Below are 14353 nucleotides of genomic sequence, written 5' to 3'. Positions count from 1 at the left end.
ATTTGAGCTTTGTTAAAACGAAGAACTTCTGCTTATCAAAAGATATCAACAACAATGGCTAAATTTTTTAAAGTGGGGAGGAGGTCAGAGAGCACAGAATAACTGACCCTCTCATACAATGTTGGGGGAAGTATAAATTGGCATAGTTAATTTGGAAAACTGGCAATACCTACCAAAGTGGGACGTACACTTATCCTGTAATCTAACAAATCTGGTGTACATATCTACCCAACAGATATGCATGTATATTTACATATACACAAGAATGTCCAAAAAAATTATCCATAATCGTCAAAACCATAAAATAACTCAACTGTCCACCAAAGGTAGAAACACTAAAACATCTGTTGTATAGTCATATTCTGTAGGGCAGTAAAAATGAATGAACCGTTACCAAAACATCATAGAGATATCTCAAACATGATACCGAGGAGAGAAAAAGACACACAATAAAACTTAAAAATGGTTCTATTTGTATGAAGTTAAAAAAAATAGTCAAATAAGAAACAAAAGTTCAAGAACAGGCAAAATTAATCTATGGTGAGGGAAGATGACAGAGTTTTCAAGATAATGTTAAATAAAAAGTACAGTTGCAAAAATATGTAACAATCGCATTTTATAAGTAAGACATACACATACACATGAATTAAAACTCTGGAAGAAAAACAGCATCATAGTAATAGTGTTTTTGTCTTTGAATTCTGGTGGCATACAAGTCATCTTATTTTAATTATGGGGATATTTATTTTCTAATTTGTTTTTAGTACATGTGCTTATCTAATTTTAACCTAATAAAAGGAAATGCCTTTATTTTCTTCATTAAACAGTATTATTGCTCTGGGTTCAAAAAGTTACTATTCACTACATTAATATCTATTGTTCACTCTTCCCAACTCCCATTCTTCCACTTGACCCACTACACAATGGCTTCTATGCAAAACACTATATTCCACTATTTGACACAGTTGTTAAGAGGTCAACTGGTAAACCAAGCTTCTTTTTCATTACCCCTTAACCGTCCCTCAGTAACTTCATGAAAACTCAATTTCTTTGAATTGTATGTAATACACCATACTTGCATGGGATTGTAAAAACAGTTACCAAACTCACTACATACCACACCAGACTCACTCTCTACATACGTGCCTCATCTTGAAAGCTTCAAAATTTGTCTGCCCTAAGGCTCCTTCTTTGGCCCTCTTTAGACATTTCTTAGATAATTCCATCCACCTTCTTGCCTTCATCTGCAATCTACTGCTACAGAGATGACTTCTAAGAAACCTACATATTCACACTCCAACATTCCTCTGAGTCTCCAAGTCATCTAAGCAACTATCTACTTAGCTACAAGACATCACTTGATGCCTCAACATGAACCTAAGATGCAACATGCTCATCCTTCCATAATAAGCTTATGCAGAAGTCAGGTCTGGAGAAAATCTATTCTCTATTCACTAGGGAATTTCCTAGGACTGAGGAGAGTCAACCAGTTTGCAGATTTCCCCACTGGCTCAGTGGTAAAGGGATTCCCTTGTGGCTCAGCTGGTAGAGAATCTGCCTGCAACGTGAGAGACCTGGGTTCGGTCCCTGGGTTGGGAAGATCCCCTGGAGAAGGGAAAGGCTACCCACTCTAGTATTCTGGCCTGGAGAATTCCATGGACTGTACAGTCCATGGGGTCGCAAAGAGTTGGACACGACTGAGGCACCTTCACGTTCACTTTTATGTTCAGTGGTAAAGAATCTGCCTGCAATCCAGGAGACATGGTAGGAGCCTCGAGTTCAACGCCTGGGTGGGGAAGATCCCCTGGAGGAGGAAATGGCAACCCACTCTAGTAGTTTTGCCTGGGAAATCCCATGGACAGAGGAGCCTGGAAGCTACAGTCCATGGAGTCATAAAAGAGTCGGACATGACTTAGCCACTAGACAACAACAAAAACAACAACTGGAGAGATCAAATCAAATCTCTTGGTCTGAAATCAAATCAGTCCTGGTCTGATTTCTAGAGTGGCTAAAACCAGAACACCCTCTTAGCCAAGCAGAAGAGGACGAAATGGCACTAAATCAAGGCTGGATGGGATCAACACCCTGGGAGATCTATGCCCACAGAGAGGATACACACAGGTTAGATAAACGTAAAGGGCAAGATAAAAGTCTAAGAAAAGATAATAATAAGAAACAGATATCCAGACTACAGCCAGATGGACTAAGGCTCAAGGGAAGACTTTGGCAACAATGATGGGAAGCAGAAATAAACCAAAGAGGTCAATAAGCAGGGCAATTAGTCAGAATGATAGAGAAGAGGTTAGTTTATTCTAAAAAGGAAGGAGGGAAGAAGAATGCTATTTAACTGGTGGCTCAGATGGTAAAGAATCTGCCTGCAATGCAGGAGACCCAGGTTCGATCCCTGGGTCGGGAAGATCCCCTGGAGGAGGAAATGGAAACCCACTCCAGTATTCTTGCCTGAAGAATCCCACGGACAGAAGAGACAGGCAGGTTACAGTCCAGGGGGCCATAAACAATCAGATACAACTGAGCAACTCACACACAAAGATTTTCTACATTGTAAGACACACAATTATTTTATGTACCATTATTTTATGTCTCTCCTCTATGAAAATAACAAAGCTACCAACTGAATATGACATGCCATCTCTAGCTGCATCTGACTTTAGAAATGTTAGAAAGTAACAAAATGTTCTTGTTGCAACTGGAGAGCAGCAGAGACACAAGGCTCCCTCCCAAGTGTGCTGGGGACAGGAACCTGACCTACACGTAGGCCCCCACGATATCAAGAAGCAGGCTGGAATGCACTCTGGTGAGACCTTGATACTGGCCAACAAGCAGGAAGCTAAGTGAGGAGAGGAAAACCCAGGTTTCCCTCCCCTGGGTTTTTTACCATTTTACATTACCATTCATACACACAACATCACTTCTGACACTTCTGGTCACATGTGTGAGGGATTTTCCCCCACCAAATTATTCTCTGCAACATGAGCTGGGTGTCCCACCAATTAACTCACTTCTGACATTACACCTACTTCAGAGGCCAGTCCCAAGTCTAGGCTGTCGCCTGTGATCCTGGTTGATGGGCTCTAAATCAGAGGTTCCCAGGGTCCCCTCCTCTGGTTTGACTAATCTGCTAGAGCAGCTCAGAGAACTCAGGGCAACACTGACCTACATTCACAAGTTTATTAAATGGTACAGATGAACAGACGCATAATGCATGGTCTTGGGAGGGTCCTGAGTACAGGCACTTCTGTCCCCATGGAGATGGGGTCGCATCGCCCTCCCCATATGTGGTTGTGTTCACCAACCTGGAAGCTTCCCAAACCCCAGAGTGGGATTTCTGTAGAGGCTTCTTCTTGTAGGCACAATCAATCATTAACTTTACTTCTAGCCCTTCTCCGTGTGTGTGTGTGGTGGGGAGTGCTGATAATTCCAAGCTTCTATTTATGGTTTAGTCACCCTGCTGACCAGCCCTCAAGCAGGATCCATCCAGGAGCCCATCCAAAACTGCCTTATGGGAACAAAAGATGCTTCTAGTGCTCTTATCACTTAGAAAACTACAAGGGCTTTAGGAGCTCTGTGCCAGGAACTAGGGACAGAGACCAATATATATATTTTCTACTATTTCACACTGTTACTGATGAAAAACGATACTGGCTTTAACCTGAAGGTCAAAGAGAATTTTTATTAGCATGGAAAAATGCTCATGAGCCAGTGTTAACAACAAAGAACAACATACAAAACTGAATCATAAATGCAAAACAAAACACCCTCCCCCAAAGGATGAACAGAACTACTTCACAATCTCAGTAGCAGTTGTCTCAAAATCCTGGAATCATGGGTAACTTCTTTTCTTTTTACTTCCCCCACCTTTCTACAATCAACATGTAATATTTCTATAATCAGATAAGGACAAATATTAAATGTTTGTTTTTTAAAATCTGCCAGTCGTAGGCCACATGGATACTTCGGTTTATTTAAATATTTAAATATTTATTTAAATATTAGATACAGAGCCATCTCATTAATGTACTGTTTCCCTGCTAGCTCAGATGTAAAAAATCCACCGGCAATGCGGGAGACATGGATTTGATCCCTGGGTTGGGAAGATCCCCTGGAGAAGGGCATGGCAACCCACTCCAGTTTTCTTGCCTGGACAATCCACAGGGGTAGAGGAGCCTGGCTCAGTCCATTGGGGTCACAGAGAGTCGGACATGACTGAGTCACTAAGCAAGCACGCACGCAAGCCCTTCTTAAGAGTAAGACATTACTCCAAGAACCTCGGCTCAATGCATGCTCATATCCATAGAACTAATGTTCATTTTGGACATCCAAGAAAGTGTAATGCAGGGAATTAATTCTGTCTTTCAAACATGAGGTTTCAAGAATATCAATATTATTGCTCAAACATGGGGAAAGATTAATTACTTTCATTTCCTACTGGATCTTCAACTTGGCATAATAATGGACCAGCAGAAACACATCTGGTCACACTGCTGATGAAAAGTCTACTGCCAAAGGTAGGCAGTGTTGTCTTGCACAAAATGAATTTCTCTTTTAAAAAAAAAAAAAAAAGACTTTGACAAGTAGCTGCCATGTCCAGAAACTGAAGCTAACACATTTTATGCTGTGTTATCTTGACGAAATTGCTTTTTAGCCCTACATACTCAAATACCAATATATTTCTCCCCTCATATTTGAAAAGGAACATTTTGACAAAGGATAAAAATCTTGAAATGTAAACATTATACTTGCCAAGAGTAATAAAACAAAATATGCTACCTTCTACTTTGGGTGGTACAAGCTCACATTTGGCTGAAAAACTTGGGAAAAATCAGATTTTTGTTTATAAAGTTTAAGAAATTCTTCAAATGCTTTTCCTTGCACAGGTATATTAAATGCTCAAACAAGTAACAGGAGATAATATTATGGGTGTTCTAATTGAAGTATCACTTTTATTATAAAGTTTTCATTTAAAAACTCAAATGATATATGAGCTTATAGTAATCCTATATTTGGCCCTAGTGAAAAAGTATAGCCACAACATAAATGTCTTATTCTCTAGTATTAATCAGCAGTAAAGCTGACCTTTCTTGATAATTATCTAATATGCCAATCATATCACATATTCAAAAGGAAATAACATAGCTTGAGTTAAAGAAAACTTTTTATTTTGACAGCAGCTTCCTGCCACAGATCTTTCCTAAATGACAATATAAACAATGGAAGAATGACAAACAAACTAAACACTACAAAATGCTTAGAAAGCAATTATCCTAAACTGCAGGCAGCTAGTTTAAACAGCCCAAGAAAACTTTTCCAACTAGAGTTACATGGACACAAATACGATGTTAAATGTAAGAAGCTCATGGGTTAGAAAATACTGTAGAACTTAAAGTTACTACATGGCTAACAATGAGTCAATCCAGACTACTTACAATTGAATTGGACATTCAAAGACTTGTAACTTCAAGATAAGAAGTCATTTTGTGTTGCTTTGAAGCAGGAATTGCCTTCTGTATTTTTGCTAAATTTCCATAGTGGGCCAAAGACATCCTCACGTTCTTCCAGAAGATGTAGAACGTATATACCATGGAATATCACTCAGTCATTAAAAAGAACAAAACAGTGCTATTTGCAGCAATGTAGATACAACTGTCTTACTAAGTGAAGTCAGTCAGCAACAGACAAATACCTTATGATATCACTGACATGTGGAATCTAAAACAGGACACAAATGAACCTTTCTACAAAACAGAAACAAGACTCATGGAGAATAGACATGTGGTTGCCAAGGAGGTAAGGTAGAGAGGGATGGATGGGGAGTTTGGGGTTAGCAGATGCAAACTATGACATTTAGAGTGGCTAAACAACAGGGCCTACTGTATAGCACAGGGAACTATACCCAATCTCCCAGGATAAATCATAATGGAAAAGAATATTAAGTATATAGATATATAACTGAGTCACTTCGCTGCACTGCAGAAGTGAGCACAACACTGTAAATCAGGATACATCAATAAATAATTAAAGAAGGCATTTGTGGAAACTTTTGGCCAAAAGGAAAAAAGTAGACTATAGAGCCAGTCTGCTAATGCCTACTTGTCATCTTCCACACTCTGACTCAGACAGGCCTGTATAACAATCTCATATGTGTTTGATATTTTTTTCATTTTTATTGGAGTACAGTTGACTTACAATGCTGTGTTAGTTTCAGGTTAGTACAGCAAAGTAGTTCAGGTAGTTATACATATAAATACTCCACTCTTTTTCAGATTCTTTTTGCATTTAGGCCATTACAGAATACTGAGTAGTTCCTCACACTATACAGTAGGCCCTGCTGTTTACTTCCATTTAAACCCATTCTGATTTTTATGTGCTGTATCTCCTGTCTCAGCAACAAGCGAAGAGGATACACCTGACGGTAAAGTCCACAGCCAAAGAGAACTTAGCAACCAAGCCAGATGTTGACTTGCTAGTTTTATAAATAATCCAAGATGGATCAGAAACTAATGCCTATTTTTCATGTCTTACATAATGTCAGTGTTAATCACCAAAAAAGGCACTGATTTAATTTCTCAAGCATAAAATTGGGTGGGGAGGGATAGGAGCGAGTATGGAATGTGATCAGCTGAAAAGAAACTATATACAGTACCTTTTATCACTACAGAGCTCTGGCGAGTCTCATTCATTCTTTTAACAAACATTTGTCAAATACCCTGGTGGCTCAGATAATAAAGAATCCGCCTGCAATGCAGGCGACCTGGGTTCAATCCCTGGGTTGGGAAGATCCCCTGGAGGAGGGGATGGCAACCCACTCCAGTATTCTTGCCTGGGGAATCCCCACGGACAGAGGAGCCTGACAGGCTATAGTCCATGGGGTCACAAAGAATCAGACATGACTGAATGACTAAGCATAGCACACAGATACCATAAAGTGTGCTATTTAGACAAAATTCAGATATGAGTAAGGAATCCAGTTCAGGGGAGGGAAGCTAGGATAAAACAGAGGAAATGAAGTGTATTTACAGATATGAAACTCAGGAAGGGAGACGGGGCAGCTATCTGCAACTGGAGAAGGCTTCACAGCAGAGGTAGTAAGGAAGCTGAGACCTGAAGGTTGCATAGAATTTCTGCAAGTCAAAGAACTGGAAAGAAAGGACAGTCTGGGCTCTCAAAAAAAGTGCTGGGCACACCTGCGGAAATGGCAAGGTGAGTAGAGATGTGTAGCATTCCTGGGGAATATGGTGAACGATTAGCCTGGAAATGTCCACTGCAGTCAGACAGCCATGGGGCAGGAAGGGCAAAGGAGGGCAGGGCAGGTTTTCTGGGACACTAACTCCCATCTTCGGCTACACATCAAAAGTCCCCCGAGATGTTTAAAATGCAGATTCTCGAATCCCACTAGGAATAGGAAACTCATTTTTTAAGCTCCTACAGTGGTCATCAATATCAGATCTGGGTAGAGCATGAGGGACTGCTGGGCAGAAGCAAAGAAAACAAGAAAGGGGAAAACGGCTACAAGAGAATAAGAGGCAGAGCGAGGGACTTCCCTGGTGGTCCAGTGGTTAAGAATCTACATTCCAATGAAGAAGACACAGGTTTGATCCCAGGTAGGGGAACTAAGATCCCATATGCCCCAGGGCAACTGAGCCCACACACGGCAATTAAGAGAGTCCATGCACATACGAAGACCCAGCACACCCAAATTTTTTTTTAATTAATTTTTTTTAAAGGTAGAACTAACAGAAAATATCAAATACTGACAGTAGGCCAATGGAGAAGAACCAGTACTTTAGGTCTAAAAGAATACGGAGACTTAAGAAGGAGCAAAGGTTTGCAGGAAAAGACATCAGACTTGGACGCTTTGGGGCTGAGTTCCTTACTGGGTAGATAATTTTGTTCTAGAAATTCAGGAAAACTAATTTCATATTTAAACATATTCTAGGGTTGCTATGTACTGCGGTTTAACTGTGTTTAATTAGCTTTGGGGGTATGCATTCCTCTCTCTAAATACGTGAAAGACATATATATAAGGCACAGTGCTAGAAACTTAAGAGGAAGTCAATAAATAAATATTTACTGAATAATAAAAGTGGAAGTCTACAAAAAAGTTGTAGATTTTAGTCTTTGTTAGAAAGAAAAGAAAAACCTCTCCATTTTTTTTTAAAGATGTCATAACTCTTACCTTTGCAGCCAAGGCTTTTAAACTATCAAGGAATCTTTGCCAGAAATCCTTGAAGAGTGGGCGGTCAATTTTCTTCAGGCTGTCTTTGGTGCTAGCGTCCACACTGACGTAGAGCTGGGTAACTGGTTTGAGGTCCCTTGGAAATTAAAAATTAAAAAAAAAAAACACACAAACACAACAACAGAAGAAAATGACACATAAGTCAGGCTCTTCACAATGCTAAACTTACAATCTGTAATAGATGAGGTGCTTAAATATGTCACTGGGTCTAGAGGCATCTACTTCTCCCAGAAATTGAAGGTATGATTTGTTTCACTGGTGGCTCAGCTGGTGGGCTTCCCTCATAGCTCAGTTGGTAAAGAATCTGCCTCAATGCAGGAGACCCTGGCTCGATTCCTGGTCGGAAAATCCTCTGGAGACGGGACAGGCTACCCACACCAGTATTCTTGGGCTTCCCTTGTGGCTCAGCTGGTAAAGAATCTGCATGTGTTGAGGGAGACCTGGGTTCGATCCCTGGGTTGGGAAAATTCCTTGGAGTAGGGAAAGGCTACCCACTCCAGTATTCTGGCCTGGAGAATTCCATGGACTGTATGGTCCATAGGGTTGCAAAGAGGCAGACACAACTGAGGACTTTCATTTTCACTTTCAATGCAGAAGATGCAAGAGATGCAAGTTCAATGCCTGGGTCGGGAAGATCCCTTGGAGAAGGAAATGGCAACCTGCTCCAGTCTTCTTGTCTGGGAAATCCCATGGACAGAAAAGCCTGGTGAGTTAAGTCCATAGGGTGATAAACAGTCAAGACAGGACTGAGCGTGTGTGACATTGTAACAAAATAAAATATCAGTTGTTTATTTTTTAAAATGACTGGACACCATCCCTTATGAACTGAAAACATTTGATTACTTAAAACTGGCCTCTCATCAAACACGTGTTTCAGTGGAAAATAAAACAAGATCAAGCTTTAGGTCCGGCACTTTCAGCTCAATTACAAGGGGCTCTCAGACCAAAGCTTCTCCAAAAACTCTGCTGCTAAGACTTCTCCAGGGGTCTGTGCCGACGGGCCACCTCCCATCATCAATTTGCTGGTGGGGTTTTCTAAGGAACAAGAACAAATCTTCTCTGAAGCACAGGGCCACCCCAAGGCCTCGCCTAGGCCTCTGAGAGCAGGAGTGGGTTGACAGTCAAGCCTTGCGTGGACAATGACCTACTCTGAGGGCCATCAGCAAAACAGAGCTAGCAGAAGGGCAGCCACATATTCACAAAACAGCACAACCCAAAAGAAAAACACATGTTGCAGATTTTTATCTGTCTTTGCCTTCTTAATCTGCATCTGTCAGTACCACTCATTCCCCACTTTTCTCAAACTCACTGGCTCATTTCACAAAGTAATCATCTACCACGTTTCTGCCAGTTATGTTTAAAGCTCAGATTGTACTTTTTCCAAAGCCTCTCTGTTCTCCCTGCCAATGGGTCTCATAATTCACTCTCTTCAGTGAATTTCGAGAAAGAAAGAAATTGCCCCTTAATAATCCTGACTAAATTCTCCCATTATTAATTTCCTATAACTATTCCATAACTTATATTTACCTCGAGAATGTTATTTATGTGTTTTTCTGGTTTCAAAGTCTATGCCCTTTTAAAAACTGACACACAATTCACATGCCGTAAAATTCACCATCAAAGGGGTTTATGTGCTTTTTTTTTTTTGGGGGGGGGGTGGTTTATGTGCTTTTTATATCTATCAGGGTTGGCCTTACAACTTTCCTTGATGGACAGGAACTCTATTTTTCTTTTTACCCAGTCATATCAGTAGACACTGAAAGCTACTTTTCAGTGGATATTGTTGACTTCAACTGACAGAACTTTTAAAGGAATGTAGGCCAAACGAATGCTTGTAATGATCTGGCTTAGTGACATATGGAAAAACCAGAAGGGGCTAAAGTCAAAGTTGTTAAAAGTGGGGAAGCTTTGATCAAAGCTAGGAAAGAATGATTAAAACACGACAGACTCTCATTGCTTTAATCCCTCTCCAGTGCTGATATGATATCTAAAAGGAATCCTTAAAAGTTCAATGTGTCACTACTGAGCAAAGGACATCAATTACTGGAAACGCAAAACGACTGCAAACTATAATGGCAGCAACTTGTCTCACCACCCCTTTTGCTGGGGGCCTCTTTAATAAGATAAGCTACTCTAACTGGACTTTGTGTTTTACAAAACTAAAAAAGATCGTCTTAATGGATACTGCAGGCTACCATCATCTAATAACTCTCAGGACTTTGTGTCATAAAGCTACCTGATGCAAAATGGGAACCAGCCTGACCTTTTCACTACACCTCCATACCTGCTTTTAGAGAACAGTAAATTCCAAAGGCCTTCGTCGTTTTACAAGCCTCCATCATTTCACCAAAAAAAAAAGGCCTGGACATTGACACTAGCAATAAGGAATTTTGTCAATACTAGATGTCTGAAGTACTATAATCAAGGAATTTTATAGATTTTTTTTCCAAGGAGCAGAGGAAGAATGGAGAAGCGGAAAAGTCCTAAGGAGCTGTGGAGTGCATTCCTGAGTGGCTCAAAAGCAGTAAAAGGACCTTGGAGAAATGTTCTGAGTCTCAGGGGTCTTACGTCTGCCTGCTATTGGCCTCTGTTCCCTGAAAAAACAGGCAATGAGGCTCCAAGCTCAGTCATTTGTCTGCCTCCATTCTATACAGAGATAGGATGGTTTTAGTCACATCCTTAAGTAAGTAACTAACTGAAGTCGCTCAGTCGTGTCCAACTCTTTGCGACCCCATGGACTGTAGCCTACCAGGCTTCTCTGTCCATGGGATTTTCCAGGCAAGAATACTGGAGTGGGTTGCCATTTCCTTCTCCAGGGGATCTTCCCGACCCAGGGATCAAACCCGGGTCTCTAGCATTGCAGACAGACGCTTTACCATCTGAGCCACCAGGGAAGCCCGTCACATCCTTAAAACTATCATAATTCCTGAGGCTCAGAATCTCACAATGCTGTTGAGAATAATTAAAAACTATACAATGAAAAGGATATAAAGCGGGAGCCCAATCCCCAGTGAAAATATCCTGTGAATCTTGATATGATTATTGTGATGATCTTTCATCCTGCTAATTTTAAACCTGAGTTATGAATGATCGTATATAGAAACACACAGTCACTGAAAATAAAAATCCTCTCTTTCTTCCTTTCTTTAGAGATCAGGCCTCATTCTACCCAGAATAATCTCAATAATCATATCAAGGTCCTACCTAAAATGAACCTATTCATCTCTACAGAAAGGAAAAAAGGGAGAAAAATTCATATTTGTAAGAAATCAAGGAGATCAAACCAGTCAATCCTAAAGGAAATCAACCCTGAATATTCACTGGAAAGACTGATGCTGAAGCTCAAATAACTTTGGCCACCTGATGTGAAGAGACGACTCATTGGAACCTTTCCTGATGCTAGGAAAGGTTGAAGGCAGGAGAAGAGGGTGACAGAGGATGAGATGATTGGATAGCATCACCATCTCAACAGACCTAAATTTAAGCAAACTTTGGGAAATAGTGAAGGACAGGGAAGCCTGGTGTGCTGCAGTTCATGGGGTTGCAGGGAGTTGAAAATGACTTAGCAGCTGAACAACAAGAAATCAAGGGAATTCAGTAGTAACTTTGATGCTCCTATTAATAAAAAAATAACCAAAGTGACCATAAGCAAGTGAGAAGTGCACTAAGTTAAACACATATTAGAATATTCTAGCTATCTTTAAGTACTGATTCATAGTTTAATTGCCTTGTGTTCAGATACTGTGCTCTAAATTATTTCAATACTTTCTTGAAACCCGCTGTAATGCCCAGCACATGGCCATGTGTTAACTGTTCTGAGAGCAAGTTCTGTGCTCTTAAGAGGAATTTATATTCCAAAGGTTCAAGCTGCAATACTCTATTTCTGCCATATAGGCTAAATTTGTTAATTTAGTTGTTCAAATCTTCACTACTTCTACTGATTTTGATTTGCTTGTTTTATCCATCTGAGAGAAGCATGTTAAAAACTTGCTATTTCTCCTTAGGGTTCTGTCCATTTTGAGATTATGTTACTGAGTGTTCACAGATTCTGACATATATACAAACATATTGCTTTATGTTCCTAGTGGGTTTAATATTTTATTATTAAGAATGCCCCATCTCATCTCAAGTAATGGTTCTTGCCTTAAAGTACACCTCACTGATATTACATAGCCTACCTTTCCAACGGTGTTTTTCATGTATTATATCATGCACTAAAAATGTCACTACAAGGTGGTCGTGATTACTGTGATCATTTTACAGATGAGTAAACTAGACACGGAGAAGTTATCTTCCTCATGTCAGAAAGACAATAAAAAAGCAAGTCAAGATTCAAATTCAGATCTCTTCTAGACAGAGCCCAACGAAGCTCTCCATCATTTCACTGTGCTGCCTCTCTCTCTCTTTTTAGCTCATCCAGAAAAGCATAGTTCTGAAAAGTATTCCATCAATTCATAGACAAAAAAGACGACTGTATTTTAAACTTAATACAAACAAAACAGTGGCAGATTTTATTTTCTTGGGCTTCAGAATCACTGCTGACGGTGACTAAAGCCACAACATTAACAGATGCACCTCAGAAGAAAAGCTATGACAAACCTAGACAGCGTATTAAAAGGCAGAAACATTACTTTGCCAACAAAGGTCCATACAGTCAAAGCTAAGGCTTTTCCAGTAGTTGTGTACGGATGTGAGAGTTGGACCATAAAGAAAGCTGAGCACCGAAAAATTGATGCTTTTGAACTGTGGTGCTGGAGAAGACTCTTAAGAGTCTCCTGGACTGTAAGGAGATCAAACCAGTCCATCCTAAAGGAAATCAACTGTGAATTTCATTGGAAGGACTGGTGCTGAAGCTGAAGCTCCAATACTTTGGCCACCTGATGGGAAGAGCCAATTCACTGGAAAAGACTCTGATGCTGGGAAAGATTGCGGGCAGGAGGAGAAGAGGGCAACAGAGGATGAGATGGCTGGATGGCATCACTGACTCACTGGACATGAGTTTGAGCAAACTCCAGAAGATCATGAAAGACAGGGAAGCCTGGCATGCTCAGTCCATGGGGTCGCAAAGAGTCGGAAGTGACTTAGTGACTGAACAACAAAAAACCAAACAAAACAGGCTAGGAGGAAATAAAAAACTTCTGTGGAAAGGAGCAAGTAGTATTTATAACCAATCTTCATTTCATTGCAACTGTTATCTATAGCCACTTTGAGCTGATAAACACAAGAAAACTTTATTAAAATTCATGCATTTCTTCAAACATTTACTAAGTAATATGTGAAGAGATGTCCAATTTACAGAGTTTCTCTAACACATACAGTGACTCTCTTATTAATAGCAAAAACACGAAGCAAGCAAAGTAACAGAAGCACAAGTGGAAGAAGTAGAAGAAAGAGAATGAAGCTCACACACAGTTTTGATGAAGATGCTCAAAAGTAAACACACACAGGGACAAATTCCATGGTGGTGGAGGAGGTGTGGGAAGTTAAATGTTAATTGTGTCATAGTTAAAAATGGAACAGAGCTCTGTCTTCTTACAATAAGCCTGCTGGCAGTGAGTAAGGTTTGAATTCGAAAAAGAAAAAATATAAGATTTTGAACGTAAACTTAAAAACAATGGACAAGAAAATCATGTAGAGGTGAGCTAAAGATGAAGCTAAGAGCGGGGCAGTCTACATAGGGCTGTATACTTGACTCTACACCCTCTAATACACTCATAAAGAGGGAGACAGTTTTAGGATTCAAACACCCACAAAGGAAAGGACCCACTAGGTTCAGGGGACTTCCCTTGTGGTGCAGTGGCTAAAAATCTGCCTTGAGATGAAGAGGACATGGGTTTGATTCCTGGTCCGGGAACTAAGAACCCACATGCTATGGGGCAATGAAGCCCACACAAAGCAACTACTGAGCCTGTGTGCTCTGGAGCCTGCGTGCCACAATTAGCTTGCACACCCCTAGTAGAGAATCTGTGAACCCACATGCCGCAAGTAAGACCCATGCAGCCAAATAAATAAACAGAAGGGAAAAAAAAAACTGGGTTCAGTGTTGTGGAACATCACCCTCAACACCTTCCTTACTCTACCACTGGTCTGCTTTGAGCA

The 14353-nt window shown here is 40.4% G+C and overlaps 1 protein-coding gene across 1 annotated transcript in view; it reads right to left on the bottom strand.

The window, feature by feature from the left end:
* LOC133063690 (S-adenosyl-L-methionine-dependent tRNA 4-demethylwyosine synthase TYW1) overlaps positions 1 to 14353 on the bottom strand; it is a 141803-nt gene that overhangs the window by 61012 nt on the left and 66438 nt on the right. Inside the window, exon 13 of the mRNA XM_061153363.1 lies at positions 8195 to 8330. Coding sequence (XP_061009346.1) covers positions 8195 to 8330 — 136 coding nt within the window. The remainder of the gene's footprint in view (positions 1 to 8194; positions 8331 to 14353) is intronic.

This window comes from Dama dama, chromosome 10 (genome assembly GCF_033118175.1).
Source record: "Dama dama isolate Ldn47 chromosome 10, ASM3311817v1, whole genome shotgun sequence".
Taxonomy (NCBI): domain Eukaryota; kingdom Metazoa; phylum Chordata; class Mammalia; order Artiodactyla; family Cervidae; genus Dama; species Dama dama.
The sequence above is the reverse complement of the archived record's forward strand: the minus strand, read 5'-3'. Positions and strand labels throughout refer to the sequence as shown.